Genomic DNA, 18,935 nt, shown 5'->3' with positions numbered 1-18,935 from the left:
AGTCTAAGTAATTCTTTAATAAAGGTAGTTGAAAAGTCCCTTGAAAAACAAAATGCAGGGAAGACATAAAGCTTGAATCTGAACCTTTTCCTCTGTGATTACTGTGATGTAATTTGTTTTCCAATAAAATAAGAAATCTCAGTAAAACAGGGGCAAAGACAAAAGGTCGGTTTTGAGACTTTTTGTAGGAACTTTTTCTTCCCTTTGCTCATGCTGAGCCGCCCCATCCCAGCTGAGGCACAACTTGCCAATTTTTAACGTTAGTTTTATTGTTAGGTATTTTTAGAGGTAAATTTAGTAATGAAGTGTCAGAAATACAGGCCACAAAGGTGATTAAGGGCCTGAAACATCTTTCATATGAAGAGAGGCTGAGGGAGCTGGGACTGTTCAGGCTTGAGAAGAGAAAGCACAGGGGATCTTATCAATGTGTGTCGATATCTGACGTGCAGAACGAGCAGGAGGGAGCTGGACTCTTAGTGCCCCATGAAAGGGCAAGAACAAATGGGCATAAACTTAAAAACAACCCGAACACAAGAAAAACACTTTTCTAGTCTATTTTTTTAAACTGTGCGAGGCTGCTCAAACCCGGAGCAAGTTGCCCAGAGAGGCTGTGGAATCGCTGTCTGTGCAGATGCTGAACCCTGGCGCCGCCAGGATGGCTCTCGGGGCAGGACAGACTGCCTGAGCCGGGCTTGGACCCGCCGAGCTCAGGAGGGTCCCTTCCCGCTGAGCAAGCCTGTGATCCGCGACATCCTGAAAACCGTTGTCCTTAGTTTCCAAACCTGACTTATTTTATGTTGGGATCTTGTGTAATGGATAAAAATTTCCACTTCAACCCATTTTGTGAAACCCAAAAAACCCCTCAGCATTACTGGATTTAAAGAAATTGCAAACTAGACAAGAGCAGCCGTCTGACCCCTGTTATTTTAACAGCCTCGAGATATTCCAGCTGGGCACTGAGCGTCTCCGTTGTCTCAGCGTAGCAGCGGCGCCCACGCCATCGGCGCCCCCAGCAGCCGTACCCACACCATCGGCGCCCACGCCATCAGCGCCCTCAGCAGCCGTACCCACGCCATCGGCGCCCCCAGCAGCCGTACCCACGCCATCGGCGCCCGCAGCAGCCGTACCCACACCATCGGCGCCCCCAGCAGCCGTACCCGCGCCATCGGCGCCCCCAGCAGCCGTACCCACGCCATCGGCGCCCCCAGCAGCCGTACCCACGCCATCGGCGCCCGCAGCAGCCGTACCCACACCATCGGCGCCCCCAGCAGCCGTACCCACGCCATCGGCGCCCGCAGCAGCCGTACCCACACCATCGGCGCCCCCAGCAGCCGTACCCACGCCATCGGCGCCCCCAGCAGCCGTACCCACGCCATCGGCGCCCGCAGCAGCCGTACCCACGCCATCGGCGCCCGCAGCAGCCGTACCCACGCCATCGGCGCCCCCAGCAGCCGTACCCGCAGCAGCGGTACCCGGACGCCCGGCGGAGCAGACAGGAGCAGTAACAGCAGCAGTAACAGCAGCAGCCGCTCCCAGCCAGGATCTCCAGCCTCGTTTCTCACCATCTCGAACAAAGGCAGTGAAGAAAGTCCATGTTCTGCAGATGATCTTCTTGCTGATCCCAGAGATGAAGGTACTGTGTAACTCTAAAAGTTTAACCCTGCTTAACTTTACCCGTTGCTACGTGCATGACCATGTAATAAAAGAGGGACTTTGTTTCCCACATCCATGGAGAAATGGTGGAATGTTTTCTTATTTGTAAGCAATCTTTTTTTTCTGAGTTGTTCCAAATATACGTGTGCACACATATGTGGTGCTCTGTAATTGGAGCTGCATAGTTATAACTGAGGAATATGCTTCCCAGACAAGTTTTTGTTTTTAAATAATAGATTGTTCAAGTACTCTGAACAAGGTGAAGAATCGAGAGTGCACAGTGACAGGTGGAACAGCAGAAATAGGCCAGTCCTGTTGCTTGTGTCAGGCATTGTTTTTGTTTCAGACAAAGCCGGCAACCTTCCAGCATTTCGTGCATGCACACATAAAAGTTTAACTGGCTTTTTCACATCATTCTTTTGTACCAGAAATCTGCTGAGATACACTGGGAGAATTTCAGAATTCCACGTAAGCTTGTTCTGCTTTTTAAGAATATGATTTCTGTCTGTTTCCTTTGCCAGGTGGTGATGGCACAGGACCGCAGATCTGTGTTTGCGGTTACAAACAGGAGGTGGCCAGGAATGGACAGAGATTGCAGAGGAGCCTGAAAAATGGTGTGAGGAGAAATGGAAAGGAGGAAAGGGATTGAGATAAGGAAACCTATTTGCAAATGAAAACTTCAAGGTCACTGAAAACGTTCCTTAGTTTTATAACATTGGTAATGATGTGGGTTTCAGTTTGGGGGACGTGTAAAGATAGCTGTTGTGTTTTTTCCTAGTGTGGCACACTGAAGGAATGAGATGCCCTCTTCCTGCAGAGAATGGGAATAATTCTCCCTTGCCCAAATATGCTGCCTCACCAAAACCCAACAACAGCTACAAGTACAAGCGTGAGCCGCCAGAGGGCTGTGAAGAGGTGAAAGTCTTTGAGAAAGGCTTGTGAGTTGATCTTTACTACAGAATAAATAACATTCAACATTCAGAGTTACTCATTGGTTTATTGATTTTTGTCTGGGATCAGAATTATTAGTCCAGTTGCTAAAATCATGCTGACACCCTGATCTCTGTCCTGTGTGACTGTGTGCTGGTAGATGCTTTAGGCATCTGAGATGCAGGGCAGCAGCCTCAGACTCCTCCAAGGCAGCTGCCTGGGATGGTTTTGTTATCTGTAGGAATCTCTCTCCTCCAGGATCCACCCAAGTCTCCACCCAGGCATCTCCTGGGTTCTCCAGGGCTCCTCTGACAGTGCCCCAGGATCCTGGTACCAGCCCCAGACTCCTCCACAGAAGCTACCGGAGAAGACTTTTTTCTTCTGCAGGAAGCTTTGACCTCTAGAACGCACCGAGACTCTTCCCAGACTCTGCTGCAGCTGTTTGAGCTCTGCTTTCACTGTCTGAGATCCCAGCTCGCTGCCCCCGACTCCTCCAAGGAAGCTACCGAAGATGACTTTTCTCACGCTAGAAGCTCGCTTCTCTGGGAAGAACACAAAACTCCTCCCAGGCACCTCCTGGAGTATTTTGACCTCTGCTTCAGGGACAGAAGATCCTGGGTGGCAGCCTCAGACTCTTCCAATGAATCTACCCGAGGTGATTTTTCTTTCTGAGTGGAAACTCTGTCCTGCAGGATCCACCCAAGACTCCTCCCAGGTACTCGCACAGTCACCTCACTTCCTATAGGAAGCTGAGAGCCCAGGTGGGAGCCCCAGACTCCTCCAGTGAAGCCACCTGACATGATTTTTCTCTTTTGGAGAAAACTGCTGCATCTGGGATCTGCCAGAGACTCCTCCTGCTCTGGTCCCGTCTGGTCCCTGCCCCACGGTGTGTCCCCAGCACGTGTCCCTGTGCCACCGCAGCCCTGGGCCAGGCACCGTGCCCTGTGGTGAGGTCACAGTGTCTGGGTTCTACCTCCTCCTCCTGGGGCTGGTGTTGCCTTGGTTTCTTGTGGAGTTTGAGGGAGGAGAACCTGGTGAGCGGAGAGCGTTGATCTGGGAGATCTGCAGCCATGAGGAGGATGAGGGCGCTCCGAGGTGAGGGGCTGGCGGGAGGCTGAGGCAGCGTCTGTCCCTCCAGGTGCTGGGGGCCGTGTCCCTGTCACCTCCCCTGCCGTCCTGCTGCCAGACACCTTCCTGAGGGCTCCATCCTGTCCCTGCCCTCCATGGAGCAGCCTGGGATGGCTCCGAGACAGCCTGGCCCAGCGGCTCTTGTGGTGCTGCCCAGCCCCAGCCCTCCCGTCCCCCTGGCAGAGCCCCGTGTCCATCCCTGCCCAGCTCAGCCCGGCGCTGGGCTCCCTCCAGCACGTCGCTGCTGCTCTGGCACTGGGGGCCCCCAACTGGGCCCAGTCCCCCAGGGGGTCTGCCCAGTGCTGCAGCGAGGGGCACACTCCCTCCTCTCATCCCACCGACTGCTCCTGCCAGCCCAGCCCAGCACGGGCTGGTGGTGCTGGGGAGGCTGGGGAGACCTTCACCCCTCTGCTGGAAGCTCTGCGGCCAGCAATACCAGTTCCTTCTTTCCTTCCAGCTCTCTGTCCGTGCGTGTGTCCCCCGTCCAGAGCCTCCAGTCCTGAGGACAGAGACCGGGCAACCGGAACTGTCCCTGAGGCTGTTGACACCTTTGTGGCCATTGGGACATCTCGGCTGAAACAGCTGCAGGACCATGAGGTGAGGCAGGGGGTGAGGGCTCCCCTCCGTGCCCCGGGCTTCCCCAGGGCCATGGCAGAGAGGGATCTTGTCTGATGGCATCTCTGCCCTGCAAGCTGTGTCCCCAAGCGCTGATCCTGCCGCTCAGGTGGGACTAATGTCGCTGCTCCCTCCCTCCTGTCCCCAGGAGCTCTCGGCTCTCTCCTGGGCAGGGCAAGGCCTCTGCCATCAGCCCCAGCTTCTCCCCAGTGCCTTTTCCCAGGTACCCAAGGGCCCTCCTGAGCTTTGGTTTGGAGCTGTCCCAGCAGCCCGGGGCTCTTGCCTGTGCGAGGAGCGACACTGGGTGCAGGGTGCTCATGGTTTCTCCTCCTCAGGGCAGGGACTGCTCCCCACGCCTTCCCCTTGCCCACCTGGCACCTTCCCTCTGACCGCCACCTTCCCCGTCCTCAGGAGTGACCCCCACGGCCTCTTCCCCGGTGGGGTCCGTGTCCCTCTCTGGCTCTTTGCTTGTCTCAGAGCTGCCGCAGAAGATCTTGCCGTTGCCCGTGGCTCTCCTGAGCCTGCAGCTCGTACCTCATGCCCGTGTCCCACAGATGGTTCGGAGGACAGTGGGTCTCTGGTGGCTCCCTGGGAACGAGGGCAACGCGAGTCCCATCACTGCCCGTTGTGGTCTCTCCCCAGGGCGAGCAGGTGGACACGTACCGGGAGCTGGAGCGTGCCTTGCAGGGAGAGGATGGCTGCTTGCCCAGTGGTGTCGTGAACCGCCTCATCGCAGAGGCCTCGGGTGACCTGCGAGCAGCCCAGGTGAGCTTGTTCTCCGGCAGGGCCACCAAAGCAGCCTGCCTCCATCCCTGGGTTCTGGGGAAACACAGGGATGTTCCTCGGTTATTCAGACACAGGGAGGTCCTCAGAGAGAAGCTCTGGGGATTCCTCATGACAGAATTTGAAGAGGGGACACAAAGCTGTGCTGAGAAGTGGACTTGGGGTTGTTTCTAACTGAGCAAGAGCTGGGGTCAGGCTCAGCGTTACTTCTCGAATACTGTGTTATACCTCGAATCCTGGGGTCAGTTTTGGGCCCATCACTGCAGGACAGCACTTGAGGTGCTGGAGCAAGTGGAGAGAAGGGAACGGAGCTGGTGAGGGGCTGGAGCACAAGTGTGATGGGAGCGGCTGAGGGACCTGGGGGTTCAGCTGGAGAACAGGAGCTGAGGGGAGACCTTCTGATCTCTGAACTGCCTGAAAGGAGCTTGGAGCCAGGGGGGTCGGGCTCTGCTCCCCAGGAACAAGCACCAGGAGCAGAGGAAACGGCCTCAAGTTGCCCAGGGGAGGTTGAGGTTGGATGTGGGAACAATTTCTTCCCCAAAGGGCTGTGGGGCATTGGAACAGGCTGCCCAGGGCAGTGCTGGAGTCACCATCCCTGGAGGGCTGGACAGACGGACAGGAGGTTCTCAGGGACATGGGGCAGTGCCGGGGTTGGGTTAACAGTTGGACTCAGTGATCTTGAGGGTCTTTTCCAACCAAAATGATTCTATGATTCTATGCGGCACTTTTTCAGGGTGTGATGGATGATGTGAAGATGGCCACCAGTGACTTCTTGGTGGCTCTGGCCCACTCCCACTTCTATTTCGTCATGGCTGAGCTGCAGAGCCACCTGAAGGTGGTGGGGAAGGTCCCTGATGAGGCTGTGCTCGTCACCTTGGGCAAGATGGCTGGCAGCTATGGTACGGCACATGCAGCCTCCTGGTTTTGGCAGGGGTCTGTGATAACAGGGAGAAGGGATCCCCCCTCCCTAAATGCCCTGTCTTGAACCGGGGGGACTCTGGAGTTGCCGTGCCTCCTCGCTTGGTGCCAGGACCGGCCAGCAGCTCTGCCTCACCAGCCCAGTCCTGGTGCTTGGACAGTAGGACCCCACTGGAGACAAACCCGCAGGGTCTCTGTCCCCCACTGTCCCCCCTATTTCCCCACAGGGCTTCCCCGTGTCCCCCTCGGGAAGGCCACCCTCCCCACGCCCTCCGGTGTGTCCCACATGGCCCAGCAGCTCCAGCCTTGCCAGAGATGGACCCTGGTGTCCCCTGTGTGCCACTGACCCTCTGGGTCCCTCTGTCCCTTCTCTGCAGCCCTGCGCTGTGTCCCCTTCGCGGGAGCGACGCTGCTGGCCCTGCGCAGGACGCTGAGCCGGGCGGGGAGCGGCCGGACCCTGCGCACCATCTGCGGGGGTGAGTGTCAGCTCGGCCAGGGCCCGCGCAGGGGCTGGGTGGCCTTTGGTGGCTCCATGTGACCCTAGAGGAGAGGTGGTGGGTGTCAGCCCAGCCGGGACCCCGAACTGCTGGGTGTGCAGAGGAGAGGGGGGAGTCTGGGAGGTTTCTGTGGCAGGACACGTCAGGAGCTGCCAGGTCCCTTCCCGTGGCTTCTGTTCCTTACAAAGAGGAGCTACGAAGATGCTGAGGGGTCTGGAGCATCTTTCTTCTGAGGAAAGGCTGAGAGAGCTGGGGCTGTTCAGCCTGGAGGAGGCTGAGAGGGGACCTTATTTATTCTGGTAAATATCTGAAGGGTGGGTGTCAGGGGATGGACCAGACTCTGTTCAGTGATGCCCAACACCGGGGTGAGGGGCAATGAGCACAGACTGAAACACAGGAGGCTCCATCTGAACATGAGGAGAAACTTCTCTGCTGTGAGGTGCCAGAGCCTGGCCCAGGCTGCCCAGAGCAGGTGTGGAGTCTCTTTGAGACATTCAAACCCGCCTGGACTGACCTGCGTGATCTGCTCTGTGACCCTGCGTGATCTGCTCTGTGACCCTGCGTGATCTGCTCTGTGACCCTGCGTGAGCAGGTGGGGCTGGGGATCTGCAGAGCGCCCTGCAACCCCAGCCAGTTTGTGGTTTTGTGATTCCCCTGCTCTCCCCTGGGGTTTGGAGTTCCTGCACTGAAAGCAGAGTGTGTGGGAAGGGAAGGGGCTGTAGTGGCAAGTGCTGGAGGCAAAGGGGCCACTGAGGAGGAACAGGTGCAGTGGGGAGGAGAGAAACAGCGGGGTGTTAGAATCCAGACACCTGCAGAGCACAGCTTGTCCTCGGATCCAGATCTGGTCCTGGACCGGGCCCTGCTGAGCCTGGGGCTGTACGTAAAGCAGGCTTGGGCGAGGGCACAAGGGCAGACCCTTGCTGCAGACTCCCATGTGCTCCCTTGTCCTTTCCCTTTCCTGGTGCAGTTCTGGAGCGATGGTCCGAGGCCATCACCGTGTACTTGTGCAGCCAGAAGCGCCGCCCCTTTCCTCGCAGCAGGGCAGCACAGCTCTGTGGAGACATTTACCCGCTCTTCCATCACGCGGTGGTAAATTGGCTGGGCTGCAAGGAAGAACAGGTGAGAGGTGCTGCTTCCCACAGCTGGGGCTGCAGCGGGGGTGTCCACGTCAGTGGGTCCGTCTGTGCCCTGTGGGGTCAAGCAGAGGGAGGTGGGGAAGGGAGGGGGTCTGGGGGGAAAGCCCCTGAGCCAGGAGCCTGCTGGCACTGTGCTGGGGCTGGAGGCTCCCTGGAGAGAAGCAGCCGAGTCCTGTGGCCTTGGGCTACCAGCCTGAGGAAACGCCGGCTCTGCTCTGGAGTCCCTCTCCCATGGGGCAGAAGGGAAAGGGAACCCCTCCCAGTGGGAAGGGCAGACTGGTGTCCAGGGCGTGCTGAGCACCAGGCAGAGCTTCAGCTGCCCAAGCAGAGCCTCTCCCTTCCCTCCCCAGGATAACCGGGCTGTCCTCGGTGCGGTGGCTGCCATGGTTGGTGTCCTTGTGTGTGAGCAGCGGCACTGCCAGCGTGCCCGGGAGCAGCTCCTCTGGCTCCTGCGCCAGCACCAGCGGGTCCAGGACACCTCCCGGGTCACTGAGGTGAGGACTCACGCAGGGCCTGGCGTGGCTGATCAGCGGGTCTGGGCCAGTGCCACGCAGTGCTGGGGGGCTGTGGGGTGCCAGGGGAGCTGGGAAGCCCTTAGAGGAGGAGCAGGGAGAGCAGAGGAGGCCTGAGGCTTCCTGGGCTCTTTGGGCAAGAAAAGAGCAATGAGGGGGACGGGGACAGGGGGAACCAAGAGTCCCTGGGGCTCATCTTCTTGGGAAGGGAGGCACTGGCACCTCCCTGGGGCTCTGTGTGTGGGCAGAGCTTTGCCTCAGAGCTGGTGAGGGGCTGGAGCACAAGTGTGATGGGAGCGGCTGAGGGACCTGGGGGGTTCAGCTGGAGAACAGGAGCTGAGGGGAGACCTTCTGATCTCTGAACTGCCTGAAAGGAGCTTGGAGCCAGGGGGGTCGGGCTCTGCTCCCCAGGAACAAGCGCCAGGAGCAGAGGAAACGGCCTCAAGTTGCCCAGGGGAGGTTGAGGTTGGATTTAGGAACAATTTCTTCTCCAAAGGGCTGTGGGGCATTGGAACAGGCTGCCCAGGGCAGTGCTGGAGTCACCATCCCTGGAGGGCTGGACAGACGGACAGGAGGTTCTCAGGGACATGGAGTAGTGCCAGTGTTAGCTTGACAATTGGACTCGATCCTGATGGTCTCTTCCAACCAAAATGATGCTATGATTCTACGAATCGGAGTTGTCAGCAGTGTCCCTGTGCAGAGAGCAGAGACCTTCTGATGCTGCTCTGAGAGGGGCAAATGAGGACCCCGGGCAGGAGGGTTTGGGGATGTCCCTGGGAGCTGACATCAGGGGCTCCCCTCATCCCAGCTGTGCTGGGCTTCTGCTTTCCCTGGAGCATTGCGGTGGCTTTAACCTCCTCTTCCTCCCCTCCCTGTTCTCCTGTAGAACCTCGGCCACGTACTGCAGATGCTGGGGGGAGGTCAGACCCCAACCGCACGGGGCTCAGCTCTCGGCACCCGCACCACTGGGCACCGCCAGGTAAGGGGAGCCTGCGGGGCAGGGCAGGGTGTCCCTCCGCCGGGACCACCTGCAGACCAGCGCGCCAGGGTGCGAGCCAGGGGCCATGGAAGAGCCTTAAGGGTGCAGGAAGAGCAATGCTGGGATCCCAGGGAATGGCAGAAGATGTGCTGGAGAGGGTCAGTGGGACATGAGGAAAAGGTTCTTCCCCCAGAGGTGATGGACACTGAACAGACTCCCAGGGAGGTGTCACGGCCCCAATCTGACAGTGTTCAAGAAGAGACTGGACACCGTCCTCAGATACAGGGGGTGACCTGTGGGGTGTCCTGTGCAGGGACAGGAGTTGGACTCGAGATCCTTGTGGGTTCCTTCCAGCTCAGGACACTCTGTGGTTCTGCGCTTGGAAGGGGCTGGAGGGGCAGCCTGGTTCCCACAGCCATTTCCCTCTCGGCCAAGCTGCAGGAGGAGCAAGGGAGGGGAGGAAGGCAGAGAGCACCAATTCTTTTTGGTCCCTCTCAAGGCCGATGCACATTTCTCTCAAATGACCCACGTTCCCACAGGTCCCTGGTGTGACTGAGGTGCCTGGCGTGGCCTGTAAGGCAAAGCCATCCCGCCCCATGATGCTGCAGGGTAAGGAGGGGGGACGGGGCGATGTCCCTGTGCCGTGGCAGCTCTGTCCCTGTCCTCGGCAGCCAGGGGCAGCCGCCTGCTAATGCAGAATGCGATTTCTTCCCTGCAGCCCGAACCTGCCCTGCAGCTGTTCTGCGGTCCCAGCTGAGGCACAGGAGCGAGACCCAGCGTGTGTCAACCCTGAGCCTGCTGGGAGAGCTGGCCAGCTCTGACGGTCAGTGCCAGGGGCTGGGGCTGCTGGACCGAATGCTGGAATGGGCTGGAAGTGGTGCAGCTGCACCCGAGAGGAGCTGCAAAGAGCGGGTCCCCCAGCTTAGCTGACCCCCTGTGATGATGCTCGAGCTGTCCCCGGCAGTTAGAAATGGGGGCCCACCAGGGACGATGCTCCAGGCTCAGTGACATGAGTGGGTGGTTTGCACAGGAGATGCTCGTACCAGTGCCATTTCTCCCATTCTCTGTGTTACCAGAGCTTTCAGTGCCTCTAAAATAGCTGTGCCTCTAGAAAGAGTCACTCTGGGCACACCCCTGCCTGCTGTGAATTCAGAGTCAGGCCCTGCTTCTCTGTCCCAGCAGTGTACGTGAAGCTTGGAAGCTTCAAGGAATCCTTCTGCCGTCAGGCTCTGCCTCAACACAGCTCTCTGTGTCTCTTCCAGCTCCTGTAGCAAGGCAGAAGCTGCCCCAGGGGGTGTTGGCCATGCAGCTGGTGTGCACCGACCCCAGCGTCCAGGTGAGCTGGTTTGGGAAGGGACAGTGCTGCCAGGGAAGGCAGAGAAACCCTTTTCCTCGGGGCAGAGCCTGACCAGGCCATGGCAGCAGCAGCAGAAGCTTCTGCCGTGCCCTCGTCATCTCCCCGTGAGCCACAAAGGCTTCCCCAAGCGCAGGCGGCTTCCCTGTGGTTTGGAGCAGGAGGGTGATAACCACGCTCTCCCTGGCAGGTGCGGAGGGCAGTTCTGGAGTTCATCCGGGAACTGCTCAGCTCCGGCTCCCAGAGCTGCTGGCCATGGGATGTGGTGGGGCACATCTTCAGTGAGTACAGCCGGAGCTCGGGCAGACTGGTAAGGACAGAGCAGGACACCGGGGCTTCGGCCGGTGCCGGGGCCGTGCTGAGAGCTCTGCAGGCGCCCTTGCCCATGGAGAGCTCCACACTGCAGGGCCATTGGCGCCAGCTCAGCCATCGCAGCAGCCTCCACAGGGCTGTACCGTGGTGGTAGAGATGTTGGGGTGACGTGGGTTTGCACCTGGTCACGCCACCCGGGACTGCCTGCACGCCCCACGGGCTGAACTGTGCACACACGCACCTCCAGCAAAGCTGCCTTGTGAAGGGAGGGACAGACTTGTGGGGACAGGACATGATCCGTCCCGAAATGCTGATGGGCCATCAGCCCAGCTCAGCCCGTGCACACAGGTGGGCCTGGCTAGAGGAGCTTTCTGTGGTGTTCTCGTGCCCCGGCTCTCCAAAGCACGCCCTGGCCATCCCATAGCAGCCTGGGGCCCACATCCCTTCTGGCAAGGGGACAGGCTGCGTGGCAGCCCCTGCGGTGAGTGTTTCCAGCCGGGCACCCAGGAGATGAAGGCCAGGGATGGCCCAGCCTCCTGCTGGCTTGCCAAGGATCTTCCCTCTCTGGCTGGAGCATCTGTCTGGCTGGGAGATGTGTGTGTGCCACTCTTCTCCAGGGCTCCAGGAGGCTGTTCTGGGAGCAGGGCAAAGGGAAGGGCTTCTGGGTTCTCCTTCGGGAGGTCGCTGCTCCTGGGATGCTGGTGCAGCAGCAGTGGGGGGGCTGTGCCTGAGCCTGGTCGGTCAGGAGCTGAGAGGAACGGGGTTTTGCCAACTCTGTCTTACAGGCGGCAGGAGGCCTTTTTGCCTGGGAGCCCCAGGAGGACAGAGCTCTTCGAGCCCCGCACGTGGACATCCTGGGCTCGCTGGATGTCTCTCGGAGAGGAATGTTTCAAGTAAGTTGCCCTCTGGCCTGCTGCTGTGGCCACTTCTTGCCTTCAGAGTGTTTTTTGTTGCTCTTCCTCATGGCCTGAACCTCTCCCCTCACATGTGCTGAAGCACACGAGGCTCAGGGAAATGTAGACCATCCTTTACATCTTGGAGCCGAGTGGAGATGCTGGTGTGCTGAATTGCTCGGTTCTGCTCTGCAGCTCCTGTGGCCCAGGCTGCTGCAGTACGTGGTGCCAGCCCAGTGCAGCGGCGTGCTGATCCCGCTGTCCCGCTGCCTGCGAGCCCTGCTGGAGAGACGGGAGAGCGCGGGATGTGAGGAAGAGGAGGAACCCGATGCTGTGGACTCGCAGGAGCAGGGTAGGAGCCCCAGGGAGTGCTACTGGGTTTGGAAGGGGCTCAGACCAGTTTGTGTCTCCCTGTGCCCCATGAACCCTGAGCAGGAGCCCAGGGAAAGCAAATGGCAGAGTCAGGCTCTGGCTCCTGGGGAGCTGGGGTTCCTTCCTGGCCGTGCTGGATCTGCCTTCATCCCATGCGGGGCAGCCTGGGGAGCCCCCAGGCCAGCACTGTGGCTGTGCAGCTGCTCTCAGCCCTGTGTGGGCCACGGGAGGTACAGGGGTCAGGGCACAGCGGGGCCTCTTCATCTCACCAGCCTTTCCCCCTCCCCGCAGCCCGGCTGCCGGCTCCCCAGGCGCTGCTGGCTGGACCGCTGGTGAGTAGCGGGGCCCTGGGGAAAGAAAGAGCTTTTCTGGGAGCACTCCCGAGCCTGCCCGAGCCCCGCGGGGATCCCAGTCCTGTCTCGGGGCTGGCAGGGGTGGCTCTGGTGGCAGGGGTGACCCCTCTCTGCTGCCCTCGCCCAGGTGCTGGCAGCAGCTCCTCACACCAGCAGCGGCCGCGCAGTCGCCGCCTTGCAGCTGCTCCAGGCCCTGCAGGGCTGGATCCGCGGGGCCTTGGGGACAGCGTGGGCCACCGAGATCCCCCTCCTGCTGCAGCGCCTGCCAGGTAAAGTGTGGGTGGGGGGAGAGGCTGGAGGGGAGGGAGGGCAGGAAAATGCAGCTTCCCAGCAGTCATACAGTGGGGATCAGCCATGGTCAGTGTGTCCTTCCTCAGCGTGAATCCAGTGGCTTTGACAAATGCCCCTGGGTTTCCTCCTGTGTCTGTGGCCTTGCAAGGGCTTTGGCACAGGCACTTGTGGGCCCTTTCCAGCCTGATGGCCTGGGACTTCTGGGAGGTCTGACCACAGAGGAGAACACCAGGTTCTTCTTTGCTGTGAGCTTGAGCAGCAGCAGAGCTTTTGCTTCCTCTTGCTTTCTAGGAAGAGCTGAGAGCTCCCTGGATTCTGCAGAGTGGGAGCAACATGTGCTTAAGGTACAGCATCCTCGGGGGTGTCATAAACAGACGGGGAGAAGAGGGAGCAGACAGAGTTGTGGGGAGCTGGTGAAAAGAGGGCTGGGCTTGGCAGGGGGAGACACTGCCATTCCAGCAGCTCTCCCCCAGCAGCATCCCAGGACACATGGGTGTGGGAAGGGCCCTGGCCAAGGGCAGGGGGACACTCACTTCCTCTCCTCTTCCCCCCAGTTCCTGCGAGCGTCCCTGGAGCCCAGTGAGGACGACACCTGGACCGTGGGCCTGAGCCAGCAGCTGAGCCGGCAGCTGGGCAGCTCTGCCCCCGGCTCCTGGGAGAAGGTTTTTCTCCTGCCCCACACTGGGACTCTGCCCACACCGGCAGTTTTCACTGCTTCACCCCCAAACTGCGCTTCCCCCGTGCTGCCCCGGCCTGGCACTGCGGCCAGTCTCGCCTGCTCCGGGGGCAGTCGGGTCAGTGTGGGGCCAGCCCTCTCCTGACAGATCGGCCTGTGAACGCATCTCAGGCTCAACCTCTTCTCTTTCAGCTTTTCCTGTACGAGGCTCTCGGGACAGCGCTGGCAGGTTGTCGGGACCTCAGCCATGTCCAAGGGCAGGTGCTGATGTTCCTCCAGGACACGGACTCTGTGGAGCTCTCTGAGACCCAGGTGAGGTGATGCTCATGTCCTGAGCATCCTCTGCCTGTTGCTGGTGCAGAGGGAGGGCTGGTGCTGGCCCTGCTCCAGACCTCCTTGATGTGCCCATTGCTGCTGTTTCCCCCTTATTGCAATGTCCTACCTGGCCATTGTCACTGGCCATGGCTGAGTGCCTGGGCTGCAGCCCACTCCCCATTTCCCTGTGGTTGCAGGGGATGATTTCTGTGGTGTCCCATCCTGCTGAGACCCACTTCAACCTGGTCTTGGACACAGTGACTGCTTTAACCAGAGACAGGTTTTATGAGACTTCCATGGGCTGGAAGGTAAAGGATCCAGGGTTTCGCTCTTCGACTTTCCTTTTTTTGACCTTATTTTCACTTCTACACCTTCTGTAGCCAAACTGTGGCAGCTGTGTTCATATCAGCCCTCTTGGAAGAGCTGCCCAAGACCTGTGTTTCAGAGGGGATGTCCCGGCATTGGGGCCCCTGAGATGTGCTGGGAAGGGCAGTGGTAAATCCGCCAGCAGTGTGTGGGATGCTGGCTGCTCCCTGCTCCGCAACCCATGCCAGAGCCCCGGCTGCAGGACGGGAACAGCTCCCGGCCCCGGAGCTCGCAGCTCGAGGAGCTGGAACATGAGGGTGGGCAGGATCAGGGCAGTGAGCAGCAGGGAACACCACAAGTCACTCATCCTTTCTTCTCAGGACAGCACCGCACTGTGATCATCTGCAGTGCTCAGAATCCTGTGGTTTGACAGCACAAATTCTTCTATCATGCAATAGTTCCCACATCTGGTATCTTCTCAGCCAGGAACAAGATGGGTTTAGGGAGGGGACTGCAGATGTAAAGCGTTACCCGCAGTGTGTGGAAAGAAGATGCTCAGAGCCATGAACTGGTTGAGAACTGGGGGTCCCCGGTCTGCAGTTGGTGTTTTGTCTGCTCATCAGACACTGGCGCTAAGTGCTCGAGCAAACTTTCCTTTCCACAGCCAGGCCCACCTGGGAGTTGGTTGAATGCATGAGCTGTCTTTAAAGAACACGTGAATTTATCTGATTCTCCGCTGGATTTTTTTCCCCCGTAGCTTTATGCCACCAGATTTGTTGCATTAATATGTTACTTACATAATTCCCTGCAGACCCACCTCTCAAGCCTCTTGTCATGTTACTTACCTGACACATTCAATGCCTATACATCTCAGTAACAGTGTGCATCTTTGTACAACACAAACATGTGCGTGTGTGTATGCACATAAAGGTATGTAATTTGGGTCAAATCTTTATTTGCTGTATGTAAGTATGATAACACAACTTGCAGAAAAACACAACCTACCAATAAAAACAAGTTTCAGCTCTGCCCATGGGTGTTTTACCCGGATGACTGTTGATTGTTCACCGTTACCCACCGGCGTCCTTTAAAACTCACAAAGGTATTGGGACTAGATTTGTTTTTTCATAACATGTTTGTATACTTAATGTATAACACATCAATAAAGTGCACATTATACAGTAATTTAAGCAACAAAATAATTTCAGTGGAGATTTCTGGAAGTAAATGAAGGTATAACTGACGTATTTTATAGCTGCCCAATTTGTAGTTAATATGGTCAAAAATGTGCGATTACATGCAGTTATGTTGTGTGTAGATATGCAGTTGTATACCTTGCTGATAACTGCATCCTATTGTGGGTATTTTCATAAGAATTGATATGGGAAAATGAATCCAGGTGGTGTTTCTTCCACTCCCCCCTCCCATATTGTTGTGTTTGCTCTTCAGAAACTGTTTCTGATAATACGGCAAGTTGTTATTGTTGGTTTGAATTCCCTGTAGATCACTGAAATGAAACACACACAGCTTCATTTCAGCAGGTTTAATAAAAATGAATGGGAGATATCAGGAGACCCTGAGGGAAATGTATCACATGAACTACTTGTGAGACCATTTAAAACTATTTATTATGTGCTAACTACACTTATTTTGTCCAATTAATAGCTAATTGCACGCTTTCTTAAAGCTATCTTTCTGTTGAGTTATGGCTCCTTACAGAAATAACCCAAAGCACACTGATCCAGTGTCCTTCTTGAATCAAAAAACCCTCACAAAGTGTGTTTTATTAAACATGACTACAAACATATAGGCATTTATCAGTAAGGGTGGCCTTCATATTTACTGATTTTTATGGGTGAATTATCTACACAAAGTGACACAATGCATTAATTCTGTAATGCAGAATGGTTACTTTTAGTCCGTTCCTTGCGTTTCCAGCAGAACTGTCTGTTCTGTGTTGTCCTTGCTGCGGGTCGGTTGCTCTGCCGTCTGGTTCAGGAGACTCACTGAGGGTAATGTCGCATGTCAATTTTATGGACATTCTTTCTAGAAACTCTGTGGGGTTTCTATTAACGTGAGGGCCTAGGGGAATTAGAGTTGCATTTGATGTATTGATAAAACACACTTGATTCCATAGCTGTATGTTTAGTTCATTCTCTTGTGAAGCTTTCTTATGAGCTGTTGGCATTTGAGCTGTGTGTCCTGTGTCTGATAGCAGAATTTGACCTGAGATGACGGTATAAACTTGGAATTTGCTTCAAATAAATATGTGCATTTGCCTGTATCTGGCAGAGATGATTGCATTTTATGAGTAACCTCCTATCCTGATGTATGGAGTATGAACTTTATGAGCTTGCTTTGTTTCTCCAAGTTGTGTAAAGTGACAGTATGTGCTGTGCAACAGTTAAATCAGTGTCTCTTTTCAGAATAGTGTGTAAAGTATTGAACAAGACCCGTGAGCGTGTTCATTGTCTGTACAAACTCTGACACCGTGTCGGTGCTGGATTTGCTGCTCTCATTGCCCACGCCTGCACTCTGTCTGATGATGGTGAGTTTCTCCATTGATGACATGATCATGGCCAGATAAAGACCCTCCTGGTGGAGAATAACCAGGCTGTTTGGTCTGGTTCCCCAACTGCTAAGCCCACACGACGACTTTTTTTGGTCTCCGTAGGCTTTAGGTGGGTGTCTCTGGTCTGTCATTGCTGGTTTTGTGCTGATCTTCTTTCTGTCTCCATTCACTGGAATCACATCCTCCATTCAACTGCTGCAAGTCTGCACAGCCAGTCTGTTGAAGACAGCCAGTTTAAGCGTATTCTATTCAAAAGAAAGAAGTCTTTGGACACTCTGAGTTTACAGCTCTGTTCCGAAAGGGCACAAGTTAATACAGGTGGATCAACATTATGTAAATGCCATAGGACAAAATGTGGCTACTGTTGTTTATCTGCTACAATTTCTGCAGCATTTTCAGACAATTTTAGAAGTAGACTCTTGTAAGGAATCCAGGATCTTGTGCTTACCTGCATATTGCTCATTCTGCACATTGTCTTCAGTTAATGCTGACCTGAGGTATTTATCTGCAGTACAACACAGTGTAGATACTAAATCAGGTCTGGAAGCCATCTCAGGAGATGTATTAGCTCATAATTACATCAAAAATAGAAGGAATGCTACTTCCTTGTTTCCTGTGCTTATTGTAATAAGGCACATATGTGGTAGCAAGAGTTCGTGACCCCCATACTTCATATGCTTATAGCAGTGTACGAATAAGTTTTTAAAATTAAACTGGCTTTCAGGTCTTCTGTTTTAATTACTTTTCCAATTTGACTCTTTGTGTTTTTCTTTATCACTGGAGTCCAACCCCACTCACTGTCCCGCGACTGGGGACTCCAGACAAGGCGACACAGACGTGGGGGTGGCTGCACAGTGGAGCTCAGCGGACTTGAGAACCACTCAGCTGGTGTGAGGATCAGAGACGTACAAAGCAACTTTGCTTTTTAAATGATGAGGATGATGTGCTTTGTTTTGGAAGACATTAGATTTTGAATGTTTAAGGAAGCTGTAACTACCTCGATGTTTCCTTCTTACCGCAGTCGGATTTCTGGTTCTGTCTGTCGAGTTGTGCTCCTCTCCCGCACCAAGTGGTGATCGTGGGGCTCAGGGTGAGGGGGGGCAAGGAGGGCGGGGGTGTCCGTGGACTTGAATAAGTTTTGTTTGGGGTTTTTTAGACGCCTCTGTTGACACATTGTATAAAAACTGATTGCTGCAGTGCTAATGAATGAACAGGAGGATAAGCAACAGATTTGAGAACCTGTTTGGGTTTTGGTTTATTGAAAAATTATTATTTAACTCAAAAAGCAATAAGATCTTGCAGTGGTCTTCTAATACTTACTGGTAGCTTTTTAATGTACTGGTTTGGAACTTTGAGATTATATTTGATATGAAGTGGCTGTTCCATCGTGGAATATTGCAGGAGTAAACTCTTGCATTTCAGCATTCCTGGCAGATCTGCAGCTTGATAAAGACCTGAGGCTGTTTAGTTTAATCAGACTTTTGCAGATCCCACCTTCACTGTTCAAAGCACTGGCTGTCAATGTGTTTTCTGGTGTTGTCACTTCTTTCTGAACAAAGACGACAGAGGTACACAGCTCTACTGGTATTGTCTGTTTTATTTAAACATGGAACTTTAACTTGAAAGCTTAGAAAGCTGTGGTCTGTGGTATATCTTTGTAATGTTTGTAAATTCTTATGCAGATACTCTTATGCCAACCAGCACGAACTTTCGTGAGTGTGAACTGCTGTGCAGTTAGAAAGAAGAAAGGTGTGTGAGCTAAACCAGCAGGAAGGCTGCCGCCGTGTAACGTGGGGGGCGCAAACGGCACGAAACGGGCTGCAGCGGCGGAGCCCTCGGTCCCGGGCTGTCCCGGGCAGGCGGCAGAGCCCTCGGTCCCGGGCAGACGCAGCCTGAAAGCTCCCGGCCCCGCCCTGCGGGCGGACAGCGCCGCTCTGCGGCCGCCGGTGGCTCCGGGACGGGAGGCGAGGGGCAGGGGGGGCCAGTGCCGGGCGCGGAGGCGGGGGGGGGGGGGGGGCGCAGCCCAGTGGCGGACGCGGACGGGATTGGCTCCTGCGCGGGATGGGCGGGGACACGCTGCGTAAGTGCGCGGGCCGCGGAGCGCGTGCCGGCGGTGCGGCGGCTGGAGCAGCGCGCGAGGAACGGCGGGGCCGGCGGTGAGCGAGGGGCGGGCGGACAGCGGGGAGACTGGACGGGGCGGCCCGGGACCGGCTGAGGGGTGAGGCTGGAGGGTGACAGACGGGCTGGTTTCGGAAGGAGGAAGGCGAGGGGCAGCCAGCCGCAACAGCGCGGCCCCAGGCCGGGGCGAGGGGGAAACACGCGGGCGGCTGTGAGGGAAGG

At 56.2% G+C, this 18,935-nt stretch overlaps 2 protein-coding genes across 4 annotated transcripts; both read left to right on the top strand.

The window, feature by feature from the left end:
• The first annotated feature begins 2,298 nt into the window (after nucleotides 1-2,298).
• LOC139827472 (maestro heat-like repeat-containing protein family member 2B) lies at nucleotides 2,299-9,251 on the top strand. Its single transcript, XM_071805554.1, has 10 exons — nucleotides 2,299-2,591; nucleotides 2,842-3,678; nucleotides 4,169-4,308; nucleotides 4,969-5,091; nucleotides 5,843-6,008; nucleotides 6,405-6,503; nucleotides 7,492-7,643; nucleotides 8,011-8,154; nucleotides 9,059-9,151; nucleotides 9,207-9,251. Exons 2-10 carry the CDS (start codon nucleotides 3,654-3,656, stop codon nucleotides 9,249-9,251), a joined length of 987 nt encoding a protein of 328 aa, XP_071661655.1. The 5' UTR covers nucleotides 2,299-2,591; nucleotides 2,842-3,653.
• On the top strand, nucleotides 9,063-17,316 carry LOC136097797 (maestro heat-like repeat-containing protein family member 2B). 3 transcript variants are annotated; one of them, XM_071803691.1, is made up of 13 exons: nucleotides 9,063-9,151; nucleotides 9,691-9,974; nucleotides 10,414-10,487; nucleotides 10,696-10,815; nucleotides 11,603-11,710; nucleotides 11,906-12,062; nucleotides 12,374-12,414; nucleotides 12,563-12,704; nucleotides 13,018-13,070; nucleotides 13,281-13,520; nucleotides 13,595-13,714; nucleotides 13,915-14,025; nucleotides 16,450-17,316. In XM_071803691.1, exons 2-13 carry the CDS (start codon nucleotides 9,782-9,784, stop codon nucleotides 16,459-16,461), a joined length of 1,371 nt encoding a protein of 456 aa, XP_071659792.1. In that variant the 5' UTR covers nucleotides 9,063-9,151; nucleotides 9,691-9,781; the 3' UTR covers nucleotides 16,462-17,316. The 3 variants fall into 3 exon arrangements, with proteins under 3 accessions (XP_071659792.1, XP_071659790.1, XP_071659791.1); XM_071803689.1 differs by lacking the exon at nucleotides 16,450-17,316 and adding an exon at nucleotides 14,409-15,052; XM_071803690.1 differs by lacking the exon at nucleotides 16,450-17,316 and adding an exon at nucleotides 14,404-15,052.
• Nucleotides 17,317-18,935: the final 1,619 nt, after the last annotated feature.

The sequence above is a fragment of the Patagioenas fasciata genome, chromosome 2, assembly GCF_037038585.1.
Source record: "Patagioenas fasciata isolate bPatFas1 chromosome 2, bPatFas1.hap1, whole genome shotgun sequence".
Lineage (NCBI taxonomy): Eukaryota > Metazoa > Chordata > Aves > Columbiformes > Columbidae > Patagioenas > Patagioenas fasciata.
Note: the sequence above shows the minus strand (reverse complement) of the source record. Positions and strands in the feature narration are given on the sequence as shown.

Bases quoted from the DNA above. Each gene is read 5' to 3' on its own strand.
- LOC139827472 (XM_071805554.1), top strand. From the start codon at position 3,654: ATGAGGAGGATGAGGGCGCTCCGAG. The intron at 3,679-4,168 runs GTGAGGGGCTGG...CTTTCCTTCCAG, and splicing joins GAGGATGAGGGCGCTCCGAG to CTCTCTGTCCGTGCGTGTGT. The intron at 4,309-4,968 runs GTGAGGCAGGGG...GTCTCTCCCCAG, and splicing joins AACAGCTGCAGGACCATGAG to GGCGAGCAGGTGGACACGTA.
- LOC136097797 (XM_071803689.1), top strand. From the start codon at position 9,782: ATGTCCCTGTGCCGTGGCAGCTCTGTCCCTGTCCTCGGCAGCCAGGGG. The intron at 10,816-11,602 runs GTAAGGACAGAG...TCTGTCTTACAG, and splicing joins GCCGGAGCTCGGGCAGACTG to GCGGCAGGAGGCCTTTTTGC. The intron at 13,715-13,914 runs GTGAGGTGATGC...CTGTGGTTGCAG, and splicing joins TGGAGCTCTCTGAGACCCAG to GGGATGATTTCTGTGGTGTC.